Below are 15,852 nucleotides of genomic sequence, written 5' to 3'. Positions count from 1 at the left end.
CACCCCACCCCCCGCCCTTGGCAGTTCAGGTGAGGTCCTAAGGACCATCCAGTTCCCAACCCCTCCATACTTCCCCCTAAACCAGAACTGACAGCTCATCCACTCTAAAGCCCCTTCCTCCAGCTTCAGTTGCCAGGTCAGCAGGGGTGAGGCTGGAAGTAGATGGGTGACTCACCTCAGGCTCCTCCAAGCCTCAGTTTCCCCGTGATGCAACTTGGGGCCTCCTCAGTGAGTCAAAACGGAGCCGGCTCTGGCCCCTGGAGAAGCTGCTGGCTCTGGGGAGAGGAGACAGCAGCCAAGTGTGACAGAGAGTCCCCACGGCCCTGGGTGTGCCTGCATGTGTGTGGCCGGGGTCCTGACAGCCCACTCCCTCCCTCCCCGGCAGGCACTGGGCTCCCTCTGCTCCCCGTGGGCTGCTCCCCGCGTGGGGCCACTGCCCCCGGCCCCCGCCATGGTGCGGATTTCAAAGCCCAAGACGTTTCAGGCCTACTTGGATGACTGTCACCGGAGGTATAGCTGTGCCCACTGCCGCGCTCACCTGGCCAACCACGACGACCTCATCTCCAAGGTAACCAGGTCATGGTTGGGGCTGGAACAAGAGGCTAGAAGGGGTACCTGGCGACTCTCCACCAATAGCCCTGACTCCCTTCCTTTCTCCCTCCCCCACCCTTTAGTCCTTCCAGGGCAGTCAGGGGCGTGCCTACCTCTTCAACTCTGTGTGAGTATTCGGTCCCCCTTCTTTCTTTCCCTGACCTGTGTTGTGACCTGTGACCCCTGGCATCATGCTGAGACTCCCAGAGTGCCCTGATTCAGGTTGGAAGATGTGATCGCCCTTCTCTTGGATGCTAAGGACAGACACAGTTGGATACAAGCTAGAGGGGGGCTTTGTGATGGCGGGACCCTCTCTGGGACTGCCCCCATGTCCCCGCAGGGTGAACGTGGGCTGCGGGCCAGCCGAGGAGCGGGTGCTGCTGACAGGCCTCCATGCTGTCGCTGACATCCACTGCGAGAACTGCAAGACGACTTTGGGCTGGAAATATGTGAGTCTGTGACCTGTGACCCCGGGCTACCCTTTGACCCAACCTCGCATCACCTCCTCCTCCTCACAAGCAGTTATGCGGTCCTCTTTCAGAGTGCACAGGCCCAGCTCCCACCAGTCGGACTGTCTTTTCATCCCCTGACCATGCTCTCTTCTGTCACATCCTGCAAGGGCTTTTAGACTTTTTCTCTCCGCCCATCCCTCTCCTCACAGACACATGCATCCCCCTTTTAGAGATGAGGCCATCAGCAGAATGACCATTTACTGAGTGCTTATGGGCCATGCACTGTTGTGTGTGCTTGGTACACATTAGCCCATGCCGTCATTACAACAGTCCTATAGGTAGAGTCTATTATTAACTCCATTTTACAGAAGAAAAGAAGGCCCAGAGAGGTTAGGTAACTTCTGCAAGATCACACAACTGTGAGGAAAAGCATAGGGACCAGAATCCTGGTTGTGTGTTCTGCTTGTTTGTTTTTAACTCCACGTCCTTGACAGCCAGCTTCCACTGCGGGGTTAGAGAAGTTCGGGGGTTTAGAGAAGTTGCCCAAGACCCCACAGCAACATGGAGCTTGGGTCCACAGCCTCCTTTTCACTGCCCTCATTGCCGTAGCTGCTGTCCAGGGTCTGATTTCACTACCCCGAGTCTCACTGCCTTATCTGGCAGTGGAGGAGAAAGCCACCACCTCGCACCCACAGTTGTTATGGGGATCAGATTAGATGCGGCAAAAGAAGACACTCTTGGGAAACGGCAAGGGCCAGGACTCCTCAGGCATCGCTTGGAGCTGTGCTGCCTCTTTGGGGGGCCGATGGCCCAGGCGGGCTGCCCTAACCCGAGTTCACCGTTGGCCTTGCCACAGATTTCCTTTGTGTCCCCAGATGGGTGGCTCAACCTCTCTGGACCTCTGTCAGATAAAGAGATGGCCTGACCCAGAGGTCAAAAATTCAAGTGCTGCAGGGCCAAGCAGATACTGGGGGTCTGCAAAAGGGGCAAGAGAGCTCTGGGGAGGGAGGGGGCAGTCTCTGCCAAACGAGTGAGCCTGGCCCACCTGTGTTTTCGTATTTTAAGGTTATTTTTACTGAACTCTCTGGTGGCCAAACAAAACACATGTGTAGGTCAAAACTGGCATTTAGCTACCAGTCTGTAATCCCTGGATCTTTTAGAAACTTCCGTATCCTCTCTGTTGGACCCAACAGTAGTACTTAAAAAGTACCAGTAATTCAGAGAGTTGGGTCTGTCCCATTAGTGAGAAATGTGGCTCTGTCATTTACCAGCTGTCTGTCTTGTGGCCAGGTGGTTTGGCTTCTCTGCATGACAGTTTCATTATATGTAAAATGGGGCCAGTCCTACCTGCTCCCCAACCCTGATCCCTTTTGGTAAAGCCCTTGCTCCGGGGATGATGTCTTCTCCCCTCTTTTCAGGAACAGGCCTTCGAGAGCAGCCAGAAGTACAAAGAGGGGAAGTACATCATTGAACTCAACCACATGATCAAAGACAACGGCTGGGACTGACCCCTGCTCCTGCCCATGTGGCTCGAGCCCGGCTGGACGCCAGGGGGCGCCACTGGCTTCCCTCCAGGAGAAGGGAGCTCTGGACCCTCAGGGCCCCTACAGAGGAAGGATCCAGCTCCTGTACATATATTTTATTGCATGCACTGTGACCTTGGGGGGAGATCAGAAGGTGGACGACACCCCCGCACCTCCCTGCGATCTGGCTGGCTTGGATCTCGTTTTTAACCCCTTCCTGCCCCTCCTGCCCTATAGATATGGCCTGTGTGCTGCTCCCCCGGCCCCAGTGCACCGTCTGCCCTGTGAACTCCTCCCACCGGGCCCCTCTTACCCCACGCGTGTCTGCTCCCCTCGTTCTGTAGCGTTTGTACATAATAAAACAATGGAGTGGAGACAGCCCCAGGCTCACGTGGAATCCGGGAAAGGGGGACTCAAATGCAGATTTCTGCCTCTGTAGACCTGTTCTTTTCTGGGCCCCACATGGCATGGGTTAGGCACTGCGGTCAAAGCCGGGAGTCTGCGCTCCGGGGGCTCAGCCATCTGAGACCCAGGACCCATCTCTGCCCATGGAGCTTCCCGACCCCACTCTGCCTGCCTAGGCCTTGACCTTGGCTGATCTGCACCTTCTCAGCTCTAGCGTTTCGCCGCCGCCTAGAGGCAAGCTCTCCTGGGAAGGAACCGCGGCGCCAGTCTCACCGCCCTTCTCGTCGCGACTACAATTTCCAGCGGCCCCAGCGGCATCTGAACGTCTGCTCTGCACCGAGTGTCGGCGCTGGGCCTGCTGGGAAGTGTAGTTCCGAGGGTTCCCCAGCGCGGGACTTTCTGGGAAACCCCAGCGCCGGCCGTCAGAGACTGTTGAGCTGTGCGTGCTTCTGCACTTCGGAGACTCTGCGGAGGGTGGAAGTCTTGCAGAATGGGAAGCAGGAAGGAAGGACTCCAGGGTTCGGGCCTCGGCTGCGGACTCCTCCAGGTCCCCAGTGCCCCGCGTAACAATAAGCCCAGGAGTCCCTCCAGCCCTGCTCTTTCCCTCCAGTCCTGCTTCATCCCTCCAAGCTCTGACCTCCGAGCGAAGGGGGTGGGGGTGGGGGTACCTGCTAGAAAAGTCTGGGGCGCCAAGGTCTACCCCAGGACTCTAGGCTCCGTTCCAGGGTCCAGGCCCCGCCCCTCAGTAGCTTATCCCTAGCCGGGGCTCCCCCCGTGGGAACGGGGACCAGCTGGCCGGAAGCGCCAAACTGCGTCCCTGTCGAGCCCCGGGGATCAATCAGGCCGAGGAGTTAATTATGTAATGAGGGGGCAGGGGGTCGGAGCTAATGAAGCCTGGGGTGGGGGGAGAGAAGGGGAGGGTACCCAGGTATCCGGCCCCCTCTTGGACCCCTTCCAGGCCCCAGGGGTCTCCACCCCAGCCCAACCCCCCGGGCCCCAAATAGGGGAGGGGCTGTGATCCTGGGTCTGGAAGGGGCTGAGCTGTGAGCTATAAAGGGGGCATCTCTCAGCACCGGGGGACTGACTCTAGGCAGCGTGACCTGAGGCCAGGCAGGACTACTCCATGTACCATCCACGAGAGTTGTACCCCTCCCTGGGGACAGGCTACCGCCTTGGGCCCCCCCAGCCGGGGACAGATTCCAGCTTCCCGCCTGCCCTGGCAGAGGGCTACCGCTACCCTGGTGAGCATGGGGACCAGCTCCTATGTAGGGACCGTGGGGGGCTGTGGCCCTCTGCTGGCTCCTCATTCTGCCCCCGTCTCCAGATCTGGACACTCCCAAGTTGGATTGCTTCCTGTCCGGGATTGAGGCTGCTCCCTGCACCCTGGCCGCTCCCCCACCCCTGCCCCCGCTGGCCCCCGCCCTGGGCACTGAGCCGGCCCCCCCAGCCCCAGAGGCCCTTCATTCGCTCCCCGGAGTCAGCCTGAGCCTGGAGAACCGGGAGCTGTGGAAAGAGTTCAACTCTGTGGGAACAGAGATGGTCATCACCAAAGCTGGGAGGTGAGGGCCGGGCCGGGGTCAGAGGGCCCAGTGTGTTCCTGGTGGGGTCTGTGGGAAAGGCAGGGTTCCTGGCGATGGGGCTAGCTTTGGGGGTTGCTAGAGGGTCTGGAGCTCTGCTTGAGTTCAGGGTGCGAGTGTGGCCTGGGTCAAGGGTCACTCTAAGTTTGGATCGGGGTCATTCGTGGCAAGGGCCAAGGGTCAGTCTGTGGAATCTGTAGCTGGTTTAGGGACCAACCTATAGCAAGGGTCCTAGGTCAGTCTGGGCCTGGGTCAGAAAGTCTGGCTGGGTTATAGGTGCATTTGTGGTCCAGATCAGGGGTCAGCCTGCAGCTGGAGCCAGCGTTCAGACGACGGCTAGGGTCAAGGGCCAGCCAGTGACCAGCATTCAGGCAAATCTGGCCGGGATCAGGGTCAGTATATGACTAGGTCTGGAGTCACCCTGGAAGCAGGGATGCAGTCAGCGTGTGGCCCGTGTCCTTCTAGGCCGGGAGCTCAGGCCCGAGCATGCTAAATCCCCTGCCCCGCTGCAGACAGGACATTTTTTTCCCCAAAGCAGGTTTGGCCAGCGGTGTAGACTGGTGCTGGAGATTAGGTGAGGAACGCAGAGTGGGGGGCAGCAGACTCCTGGAAGGATTTTAGGGACAGAACTGTGTCACCACGGCTTCTGCGCATGGAGTTGGAGGGGCGAGGAGTCAGGAGTCAGGAGTCCTGGCTCTGCTCCTAAACCGCTGTGTGACCCTGGTCAGATCCCCTGTCTGTCGTGTTTCCCGTGTGTAAAATGGGATGCTCGAAGACCCTGCCCTCTGAATTCTAATTCCACCTCCCCTGACGGGTCTCTGACAAAACTGGGTGAGCCGGCGGGGGGCACAGCCACCGCTGTGCCGACTCCCGGCCAGCGGGTAGCGCCAGGCCTCTCCCATCCCCTCCCCTGTCCAGGCGCATGTTCCCTGCTTGTCGAGTATCAGTCACTGGCCTGGACCCCGAGGCCCGCTACCTGTTTCTTCTGGATGTGGTTCCAGTGGATGGGGCTCGCTACCGCTGGCAGGGCCGGCGCTGGGAGCCCAGTGGCAAGGCGGAGCCCCGCCTGCCTGACCGCGTCTACATTCACCCCGACTCTCCTGCCACGGGCGCGCACTGGATGCGGCAGCCTGTGTCCTTCCATCGTGTCAAGCTCACCAACAGCACCCTGGACCCCCACGGCCATGTGAGGCCCCGGCCGGCTGGGAGGACAGGCTGAGGGGTGGGGGTGAGGCCCCAGGCAGGGAGTGATCTCGGTGCTTCTCTCCCAGCTGATCTTGCACTCCATGCACAAGTACCAGCCCCGCATACACCTGGTGCGGGCAGCCCAGCTCTGCAGCCAGCACTGGGGGGGGGTCGCCTCCTTCCGCTTCCCTGAGACCACATTCATCTCTGTGACAGCCTACCAGAACCCGCGGGTAAGTGACCCCACTTGAGGAAGGTGGTGGGCCCTGCCCCGGCCTGCGGGAGCTTTGACCCTGGATGTGTGTCCCCAGATCACACAACTGAAGATCGCAGCCAATCCCTTTGCCAAGGGCTTCCGGGAGAACGGCAGAAACTGTAAGAGGTGGGCATTGTTCATTCATTCCCTCGCTCATTCAGCAAATGTTCGTGAGCTGACCACGGTGTGCCAGGAACACAGGAGTAAGTAAAGACATTCATCACTCGTGTTTCCCATTGAGCACCTGCTGTGTGCCAGGCACAGTTCCAGGCACTGGAGATCCATCCGTGAACAAAACCAAAGCCCCTGCCCTTATGGGGCTGATACTCTAGGGGACAGAGGAGGCAAGCAAACAGACATAAGTAAAATATTACATGTTAGGGATAAGTTCTGAAGAGAAAAGAAATGAAGGAAGGAAGAGAGGAAGGACCGGAGTGAGGTATGCAATAGATTAGAGGCCTGGACAAGTCCTGAAGGGTATATAGTGGGCATCTGAGGAAAGGCGGGCCAAGAAGCAGGAACAGCCTGTGCGAGGGCCCTGAGGGAGGGTGTGCCGGTGGCGTGGCTGGAGGGGAAGAGGCAAGTCAGAGGCGAAAGGGAGCCGTGTTCTGTTGGGTACTAGCGTTCTGTTGGGTACTAAAGGTTTAGTTAGGACTCTGGCTTCTATTCTGAGTACGGAGGACCACTCCCTCGGAGCTGTCGCTAGCCCTCAAGGTGTGTAAGTTGGGCAGCCATTAATCAAAGGGTCACCCGAACAAATGTAAACTGTGGACAGATGTCATGAGGGAGGTTGTGTCATGCTGTGGGAGTTCGGGAGGACTTCCTTGAGGAAGTGAGACAAGAATGGGAACTGAGACAAGGATGAGCTCAACAGGTGAGCAGGGGCAGACAGAAGAGGATTCCAGAATCGGGCGGCAAGGGAGTTTTGGTGGCTTGGCAAGCCAAGCGGGATGAGCGGGGTTCAGAGCATGCCCTGGCCTTGTAGCTTGAGAGCGGTTTCCCAAATGCAACACATGCAATAGGAAAGCATTGGAAAGTTTTAAGGGGGAAAATCGAGCCCAGTTCCGCCGCTTTCTAGTCAATTCTCTGGCCTTCAGTTCCTTCATCTGTAGAATGGGTATAATAATGGCACCTACCCGACAGGGTCCCTGGGAGGGTGAAATGCCTGGCAAGTGCTATTATTAGCACCATCATCACCATCACCGTCACCATCGTCGTCATCATCATCATCATCATCATTGTCACTGTTCTCCAGGGAGCGAGATGCCCGTGTGAAGAGGAAACTGCGGGGCCCGGAGCCGGTAGCCGCAGAGGCCTATGGGAGTAGAGGTGAGCATAGTCTCAGTAGTGACGGGGGCCAGTCCTCAGGTGCCAATCTTCCTTAGCCCGACCTGTCCCCTCCGTCTCCCCAGATGCACCAGGCGGTCCCTGTGATTCCACGCTGGGTGGGGACGTCCGCGAGTCGGACCCAGAGCAGGCCCCGGCCCCCCGCGAAGCTGCCCCAGCGCCAGCCCCTCCGTGTGGTGGCTCCAGTGCCGAAGCCTACCTTCTGCACCCCGCGGCTTTTCATGGGGCCCCCAGTCACCTTCCAACCAGGTGAGTGGGACAAGGGCACGGAGCTGGGCTGTTCCAGGTTGGGGTCCCTCGGCCCTGTTCTGACACCTCTCTTGACTTCAGGAACCCCAGCTTCCCTGAGGCTCCAGACTCGGGGCGTCCGACCCCCTACTCAGCTGCGTTCCTGGAGCTGCAGCCTGGGCCAGGGGGCTCAGGATACCCAGCAGCTGCACCCCCGGCACCCTTTGCCTCGCACTTCCTCCAGGGGGGTCCGTTCCCCCTTGCCTACCCCGGCCCTGGGGCTTACCTGGATGTGGGCTCCAAACCAATGTACTGAGTTGTCTCGGGGCCCCTCTGCCTCCCTCCCTGTCTTCCATCACAGACCTCCGCTGCCCTTCCCCCAGGCCTGCAGCCCCATCACTTCCACTGGCCCCATCCCCCACACCAAATGGCTGCCTGGGGCCTCCCCCACCCCACTTCACACTTTGATTTCACTCCCACCCACCCCGGCTTCAAAGCTCTGGCTAAGCTGCTGGGAGTCCAGCTGGGGCCAGCTTCCCCTTCCAGGCTCTCACCTCGGTGTGAATGGAGGGAGGCTCTGCCTGGCCAAATGGGGCCGCTGCCCAGCTCTCCCACCTCCTGGGCCTCACCCTTGGGCTCCGCAAGTTGTACCCCCTCACCCCAGTGCAAGCCACACCAGTCTGTTCTCAGGACCAGAGTATTTTTGTTAATAAAACTCCAAAGGCCTCAGTGCTAATGCTGTTGAGCCCTGGGCGGGGCTGGGCGAGCGAAGGTTCTGTGGGAAGACCTGGGCCCCGATTCCGACTTGCCAGTTTCCTGCTGCTTGACCATCGCGCACGTAAATCAGCAGCTCTGGGGCTGTTTTCTTTTCAGGGAAATGGGGGAATCTGAGTGTCCTGACACTCACTTGTTTTGAGAATTAAATAAGGCTGCTTCTGAGAACCCAGCCCTCTACCTAGCACGTGGCAAGCCTTCTGGGAACAGTTGCTGTCACTGGATATAACCCAGGAGGCTCTGGGGCAGTCAAGGTCCTCTGTGCTCCCCAGGTCCCAGGCCGGCGTTGCTGGTCATTACCCATCAAGTTGGACACAAACCCAAAGACCATTTTTCTCCTTTTATTAGAATTTTTCTTTTTTTCTCTCAAAATTTTTTATCTAAAAACAAACAAAAAAAAAAGGAAAAAAGAAAACCAAAAAATTATTGGAAACTCCATGGTTCAAGTGGGGAGAAAGGAGAGGAGCGTGGAGCCGAGGCTCCGAGCCTCTCCAGAGAAAGTCCTCACCCTCGAAGTGCCCTCTCTGGGGGGAGAGCAGAGCCGAGACAGCCCCCCGATGCCCAGCCTCCGTCTGGAGAAGAGGGCAGAGTCACAGTGGTCCGAGGGCCAGAGAGGCTGGAGGGGCAGGGGCTGGAGGGATCACAGGAAGTAATCGGCCACGGGCTTCTTGGAGGGGATGCCCCGGGTCTCTTGGGGAGCAGCCTCGAAGATGATGAAATCTTTCTGGAGGTGCTCATCCAGCTCCAAGATGGCTGCCACGTTCCCACAGCTGGCAGGGGGAGGCGGCAGCGTCAGAGGGTCAGCCCGGCTCCCCACCCCCACCTCGACCTCCCGGCCCGGGCAGCTCACCGGTAGCAATAGTTGGGTGCCGACCACACAGTGAGCACAGTCTCATTGAAGTGCCACTTGTAACCTTCCATCACCAATTGGTGGGCGCGGCAGATCATGTCAATGTCATTGGCCGCGTTGAACTGGGCCACCACGTCACTGCCGAACAGGTAGCCAGCCCCACGGGGGCTCACGCCCCAGCCTGTTGTGTCTGAGGCAAAGGAAGGTAGGGATGGGGGGAGAGGGCGCCCTCAAGGCTTCTCTGGTGCCCACTGCCCTTCGAAAGAGAACATCCCATCCCCTTCTCCAAATCAGGCCCCTGGGGCAAGAGCCCAGGGCCGGAGCATGTTCTGGGGGATCCTGGAGACAGGACAGCAAATGCCGGAGCAGAAAAGCTCCAAAGGAGAAAGAACTTTCTGACAGTTGGAGCTACCCGTCATCAGAGTGACCATGTGATTTACTGGCTAAACAGGTGTACCCCGAAGTGAAAGGAGGCGCTGATAATGATCACGTGGGTCCAGCAGGTGTGAAGAGGGCTGGCCCGGCCACCTTGGGGGTGGCGGCCAGGCAGTCGGGCAGGGCAGGGAGGGAGCGGAGGCAGTGTTGTCACAGAAGGAGCTCTGGACTGGGATTGGGGAGACTCAGCTTTCAGTCTCAGCTCTGCTCTAGACGAGCTGGGGAACCCCACAAAATGAGGGATTCTCAGGGGGCCAGCATTCTGGGAGTCTACCTTCTGCAGAAGCCCCTTCACACTGAAGGCACGGATGACCTTGTCCCAACAAGCCTCTCAGCGAGGATACACACACCCAACCCCTCTCCGAGCTCAACACACCAGCTGCCCGTGCTTCCCCCCCCCCAACCCCGCACGCAGCGTGCCCACGAAGACCAGCCCCGCTCTGCTCTTCCCCACCGCCTGGCCCGACTGTCCCTTCCACCCTTTAAACTGTCCCTTTCACCACAGGACACCCTCAGTCTCCTGCCAAACTAAGGGAAGAGTCCACCTGCCCCTGCCCACCCCCCTCCCCGCCCTCACCTTCAGGGTCAGACCAGAGCAGATCACACATAGGCCCATCGTGGGGCACCTCTTGCTTCCGGTCAATCGTCCGGATCTGGTCCAGGGTCTGGATAGACGGGGAGAGGCCCCCGTGCACACAGAAGATCTACGGGGCGACAAGACAGGAGTGCAGGCAAGCTGAACCCAGCGCCCCCCCCACCCGTCCCACCCCTGCAGGGCCCGGCGGTCGGCCCACCTTGCCATCGATGATGGCCGACAGGCTGAGGTAGTCAAAGATCTCCGTGCAGTAGCGCCACACGGTCACCGAGCCGTACTTGCGCAGACACTCGTCGTAGAAGCCGTAGACCTGGGTGATCTGGCGGCTCTCGTGGTTGCCCCGGATCAGGGTGATGCGGTCAGGATAGCGAACCTGCAGGCAGCCATCCGCACAGGGCTGGGGTCCGGGCTCTGGCCCTCCCTCGTCACCTCACCCTCCCTCTGGACCTCCTCATGTGTGTCAGCCCCACCCTGTCCTCTCACGCCTGAGTCCTGCTGCACCTGCCTCGTAGGCCGCAGTCTCTCCTCCAGGGGCTCTGAGACTGACCCCTCTCCATCAGCCACAAACTTAGCGGCTCCTCTTTCACCACCGAGTCCTTACCCGGACCCCCGGGCGCCTTGTCATCTCACCCACCAATGGAGACTGTACCTAGGCAAACTCAACGCCCTGCTCCTTTCTGAACACAGGGGGCCTCTCTTCCCTCCCCTCCAACGCGCAGCTCTGACTCCCCCTCCAGGGGCCCCATCAGACGCCCCCGAGTCAAGGAGAGCGGCTCTGCCCACCCCCTGGCAAGCTGGACCCCAGCAGCACAGCTCAGAGCTGGGGGCAGATGGGGCAGGGGACGAGGGCACGGACAGGTCAGGCTGGAGGTGGCCCAGTTGTGGGCACCCGAAGCCCGGGCTCCCACCTTAAGTGCCAGCAGCAGGAGGAACGTTTCAACGCTGTAGAAACCACGATCCACAAAGTCTCCCATGAAGAGGTAGTTGGTCTCAGGGACGTCGCCACCCACCTGGCGGGGGGAGAAGATTCTGCCTGGTCCCAAAGTGTCCCCCACCGTGGCAGCCCGTTCGCCAGTCAAGCGGCGGCCCTTCTTTCAAAGGCCCACCTAACTGCAGGCCTCTCGCCCACACTCCACGCACCAAATTCAAAGCTGCCACTCTCAGTGAGAGGGGTCTTCCAGTTGGCCCCCAGGTTCTCTGTCCCACAGTCTCCCCACACTTACTCTGAACAGCTCCTTGAGGTCATAGAATTGCCCATGGATGTCGCCGCATACCTGGGAGGTGAGGACAGGGGGGTCAGAACTCACACAGTCTGAAAGCTCTGCTCCCAGGGACCAGCCTTCAAAACATGCCCTGCTTCAGGAGCTCCTTATCCCTTCCAGCCAAGTCTCTACTTTCCCGGGCCCAGAATCTACTCTCCTACCTGACTTCGCCAGGTCTAGAATCACACCCCATCCCACATGGAGTGCCCGCTATTCTGTGGGAAGGGCCAGAGCCAGGTTGTTCCAGCTAGACCCGTAGCTTCTGGAGGACCTGGCCCTCTGCTCTCCGTTCCCCTCAAAGAAACCAGAAGCAAGCTCCTAGTAACAGAGAACACCCAGGAGCACGCGGAGGAGAATCACTCACCATACTAAGAGGCCTCCTGCTCTGGCCAAGAGCATCCCCCCAACAAATCAAAAGTCCCTTCCCATAACATCCACTCTGTACAGCAAGGCTCCCTTGAAGATGGGAGAGCGAGCGGATACACGGGGCTGTCTGGGCTCTCTGGCATGAGGGCTAGGCCTCGGCCGCCCGTGAGATTAAGGGGAACGCACATGCGCCTCTGAGAGCGAGCAGGGCTCTGTAAGGACAGACGGTACTCACCGTGACTGGCGAGTCCACTCTCTGTACGTTGCTCTCCTCTACCAAGATCTCTCTGGAGACAGGAGAAGACCAGGGTCACCACAGCCAAGCCAGCCTGGCCCAATTCCTCAGCTTTTTGGAGGGGAGGACACGAAGTAGTCGTTGAACCTCTAGGGGGCAGGAGTGAGGTGTGCACGACCTCCAGGACGGGCTGGCTAGGCTTCCCCAAGGCCAACAGGCCAGAACCCAGACTTTTACTGCATTCAAAGCCCTTCCAAGGATTCAGTGGCCTTTCCAAGCCTTGACCTTCCCTGCTGCCTTCTTTCACACATCCAGGGCACATTCCGGAAAACAGACCTCCTCTCCACACAGAGCCCTCTGCTCACGCTGCTCCCTCAGCCTGGAGCGCTCTGAGACCGTGTCCCCCACTGAGCTTACAGTCCCTCCCTGCCCATCACCGAGGCTTTGCCCAGACTGTCCAAAAGCACCCAGTCCTCAGACACACCGTCAAAGTGACACGCGGGGCTTTCTCCTTAGAGGGAGTGACAACTTTGTTCTTTCACTTCTCCCTGCAGTGGAGCCTATTACTACTTGAGGGGATGTGACATAAAACCACTCGGTCAGTTACAGACAGGCCATGGAAGAGGTGCTGCGCTTCCAGATTTCGGCCTTGAGGCCAGCAGCAGTGACCGTTCCAGCACATGCTGAGCCCCAGGACCACGGGAGGAGCTTTGCATCGATGACACACTCGAAGAGCCAACCCCAAAGGCAGGCACTGTGACACCGCCCACTGCCTAGATGAATACACTGGCAACAGTCGCACGGGGGGACTTGAACCAGGAGGCCCAGCTCCGGGGCCTGGAGCCTTTATCAAGCTGCTCCGGTGTGGGAAGGCCCTGGGCACTCGCCTACCTCTTCCTGCCAGCCTCCTCCCACGAGACCCGGAGGAGAACCATGGATTTACCTATGCCCCTGAGGGTACTCTGACAAGGGCGCCTGGAGAGAAATAGTGCCCTCTTGGCTTTCTGGGAATGCGAGGAGGCCCTGGCAGGGGTCTGAGGGCCCAGCCGGCAACCAGGCCCTCCCACCGGGACAGCATCTCGTGTCCAACATCCTTCCACATCAACTGCTTGTGCTGACCTTCCCAGGTGACCCAGGAAAGTTCTTTTCATCCTCATCTGACAGAGAAATTGCAGCTTAGAGGGAAAAAAGGGCAGGATCAAGGTCACGAAGCTGGCGAGTGAAAGAAGTGCAACTCAGGCGCCCAATGTCCTAAGAATCTGTGCCAGCCTCACCCACAGATTCCAGGTCTAATGCCCCCCGACCTATGCTGGCAGGGCCCAGCACGGTCTGGGGACAAGGGCCAGCCTCCCACCCTAGCTCTGTCACTCACAGCACAACACCCAAACTTTCAGGGCTCACACCTGCCCACCTTTACTTCCGCAACAAATGCCACCTTTAGGAAGTGCCTGCTGAAGTCCCGGTCCCTGTCCCGACGTGGGCAGAATCCCATTGGAGCTCCATAATGACATCAAAGTCTTGGAGAGGTATAGTGACTTGGCCAGGGTCATATTGCTTATAGGTGACAAAGCTGGAATTCATACTGAAGACCACCTGATTCCAACCCTCCGGTCTAGGGCACCGGGGTGGCTCAGTCCGTTAAGTGTCTGCTTCGGCTCAGGTCATGATCTCAGGGTCCTGGGATCGAGCCCTGCATCGGGCTCCTTGCTCAGCAGGGAGTCTGCTTCTCCCTCTCCCCCAACTCACGCTCTCTGTCTGTCTCACTCTTTCAAATAAATAAACAAAACTTAAAAAAAAAAACAACCACCACCCCTCTGCTCTCTTACTATACTGATATAGAGATAGCATGGAGGCTAGCTTTCTAGATGCAAGCACTAGCTACCATCACCACCAAATCAATTCAGGCCCTCAGGGCACGATGAGTCTTACAGGAAAAAGAACGGTGCCAAGTAACAACTGGTTTAAGTTCCTAAAAATGCCACTCAAGACCAAGGGAACAGGGATGACTAAAAACACTTTGGGGCTGGTCCAGTCAGGGAAATTTCCTTTAGATGGCAAAACACAGGGAGTCACAGACAAGCACTTAAAACGAGGCCTTGCCTGTTCGTCAAACAGGCCTGGTCTGGCCGCTGTGGGTCTGTCTGAGGTAAAGCCAAGCAAGAGCCGAGAGCCGCCAGTTCAGAGGCCAGCTCTGCCACTTTCTCTCTGGGTGACCTCAGTCGAGTCACGAGGCCTCTAGGAGTCATGTTAAAGGGAGCAAATAGTTCCAACCTCACAAGATTGCTGTGGGGAAGACAGAAGTTGCTCGTCAGTACAAGGCCTCTTGTACGATAGTGGGCCTGTTGTTCCACAAACGTAGGGTCATTTTGCTGGCTCTTTCCCCGTAATCTCCAGCGTGGTGCAAGCCCCAAACGGTACCTCAGGGGAGGCAGGTAAGTGGTCTCCTCACTGATGCCCAAACATCTCAGAGCCTCCACTCGTGCTCTCAACCCACCGGGAATGTCCTTCCTCCCTGGCCCTGCTCCCATCCGCTATCCAAATTAGTTCCATCTTTCAAGGCCACCTTCTCTTAGAAGCCTTCCCCGGTGACGTCAGTCCTTATCGGGAATGCCCTCCCTACACAGTAGAACAGTAACACCTAAAAGTTGCTGAACGCTTACGTTGTACCAAGGTGCTATGCTAAGCTCGTCCCAAGAACCAACTTACTGGTTCTTCACCACCATCTTCTTAAATACTCATCATTCCCACTTGACAAATGAAGAAACCGTGCAGAGACCTCAAGATCACCAACGCAGCCAGTAAGTGGCGGCGCTCACATTCCAACAGAACCATCACATTCCAAAGCCGGAGCTCCCAACCACCACATCACCCTGCTTCCCACGGACCTCCCTTCATGTCAGGTTTCATTCTACTCTGGCTTATTTGCTACCACTTCACCCCGAACACGAGGCAATCAAACTCCACCATCTTGCATTAAGGCCTGAAAAGAGACAGGACAGGGAGCGCTGGCTTCAGCCTCCATCCTTTTCTTGCTGGTTGACTCTGAACGTAAAGAGTCCTCACCTGCAAAATGAGGACAATTCCACCTGCTTTTAGGGGTTGTTCTTAGTATTAAAAAAATTTTTATAAGCCACAGAGTCTTTAGCTTTCCTGCCTTGAAACTTTATTCTTGTGGACACTTCCTTTTATCATTTTATTCTTCAAGGCCTATCGCCAAAGTTCAATTCCTCCCCCGACAAGTAGGGCTGTTTCCCTGAGCTTCCTAAGTACTTTTTATAACTCTCTAACGCCACTGGAAACACATCACCTAATACTTTAAGTGTCTTTCTCCAGGTCTGTCTTTTCCCAACAGGCTGGTTGCTCCTCGAGGGAAGTGGCCCTATTCTGCTCCTCTCTGGGAAAGATTCCAGGATGAGCCAGGCCCCAAGTTCTCAGCTGGGTCTGCCCCAGGCCGGAACCCCGGGAGAGCGGGGACACCCGGCTCACCTGGCCTTAGCGCACAGGGCCTTGACTTCGCTCTCTTTGATGAGCTCGCAGCGCCGCAGTTGCTCGATCTGCCGGTCCAGGTCGCTGATCTCCGCCATGGCCCACCCCCCCGGCGCGGGTCAGAGCCGGGGCCGCCGCCCCCTCCGCACCGCACAGGGGTCTCCTGAGAAAGGCGAAGACGAGCCCATGGATCAGACTGTCCGTAGGGGGCGCCGGGGGTGGAGGTAGGGAGGCAACTCGATCCTGGAGCTGGCCCGGCCCCCCCCACCCCCGCCTCCCCTCACA

The 15,852-nt window shown here is 58.2% G+C and overlaps 3 protein-coding genes across 4 annotated transcripts in view; 2 read left to right on the top strand and 1 right to left on the bottom strand.

Annotated features, from left to right (window-relative positions):
- Nucleotides 1–46: 46 nt before the first annotated feature.
- On the top strand, nt 47–2,945 carry YPEL3 (yippee like 3). The gene is made up of 4 exons (XM_002927360.4): nt 47–568; nt 675–718; nt 932–1,040; nt 2,462–2,945. Exons 1-4 carry the CDS (start codon nt 338–340, stop codon nt 2,549–2,551), a joined length of 474 nt encoding a protein of 157 aa, XP_002927406.1. The 5' UTR covers nt 47–337; the 3' UTR covers nt 2,552–2,945.
- An 888-nt stretch (nt 2,946–3,833) lies between these two features.
- On the top strand, nt 3,834–8,309 carry TBX6 (T-box transcription factor 6). The gene is made up of 8 exons (XM_002927359.4): nt 3,834–4,212; nt 4,296–4,530; nt 5,467–5,734; nt 5,820–5,966; nt 6,045–6,115; nt 7,245–7,318; nt 7,402–7,585; nt 7,667–8,309. Exons 1-8 carry the CDS (start codon nt 4,095–4,097, stop codon nt 7,878–7,880), a joined length of 1,311 nt encoding a protein of 436 aa, XP_002927405.2. The 5' UTR covers nt 3,834–4,094; the 3' UTR covers nt 7,881–8,309.
- Nucleotides 8,310–8,664: 355 nt separating this feature from the next.
- PPP4C (protein phosphatase 4 catalytic subunit) overlaps nt 8,665–15,852 on the bottom strand; it is a 7,559-nt gene continuing 371 nt past the window's right edge. Inside the window, exons 1-8 of one of the 2 annotated variants that reach the window (XM_034670159.1) lie at nt 15,568–15,700; nt 12,082–12,192; nt 11,442–11,492; nt 11,127–11,228; nt 10,418–10,591; nt 10,201–10,327; nt 9,189–9,378; nt 8,665–9,108 (exon numbers count right to left, since the gene is read on the bottom strand). In XM_034670159.1, coding sequence (XP_034526050.1) covers nt 8,979–9,108; nt 9,189–9,378; nt 10,201–10,327; nt 10,418–10,591; nt 11,127–11,192 — 687 coding nt within the window. In that variant the 5' untranslated portion in view covers nt 11,193–11,228; nt 11,442–11,492; nt 12,082–12,192; nt 15,568–15,700 and the 3' untranslated portion in view covers nt 8,665–8,978. Of the gene's footprint in view, nt 9,109–9,188; nt 9,379–10,200; nt 10,328–10,417; nt 10,592–11,126; nt 11,229–11,441; nt 11,493–12,081; nt 12,193–15,567; nt 15,731–15,852 lie in introns of those variants that run through there. The other variant, XM_002927358.4, reaches the window with a different exon arrangement.

The sequence above is a fragment of the Ailuropoda melanoleuca genome, chromosome 10, assembly GCF_002007445.2.
Source record: "Ailuropoda melanoleuca isolate Jingjing chromosome 10, ASM200744v2, whole genome shotgun sequence".
Classification (NCBI taxonomy): Eukaryota; Metazoa; Chordata; class Mammalia; order Carnivora; family Ursidae; genus Ailuropoda; species Ailuropoda melanoleuca.
This window is presented reverse-complemented; position numbering and strand designations above follow the sequence as displayed.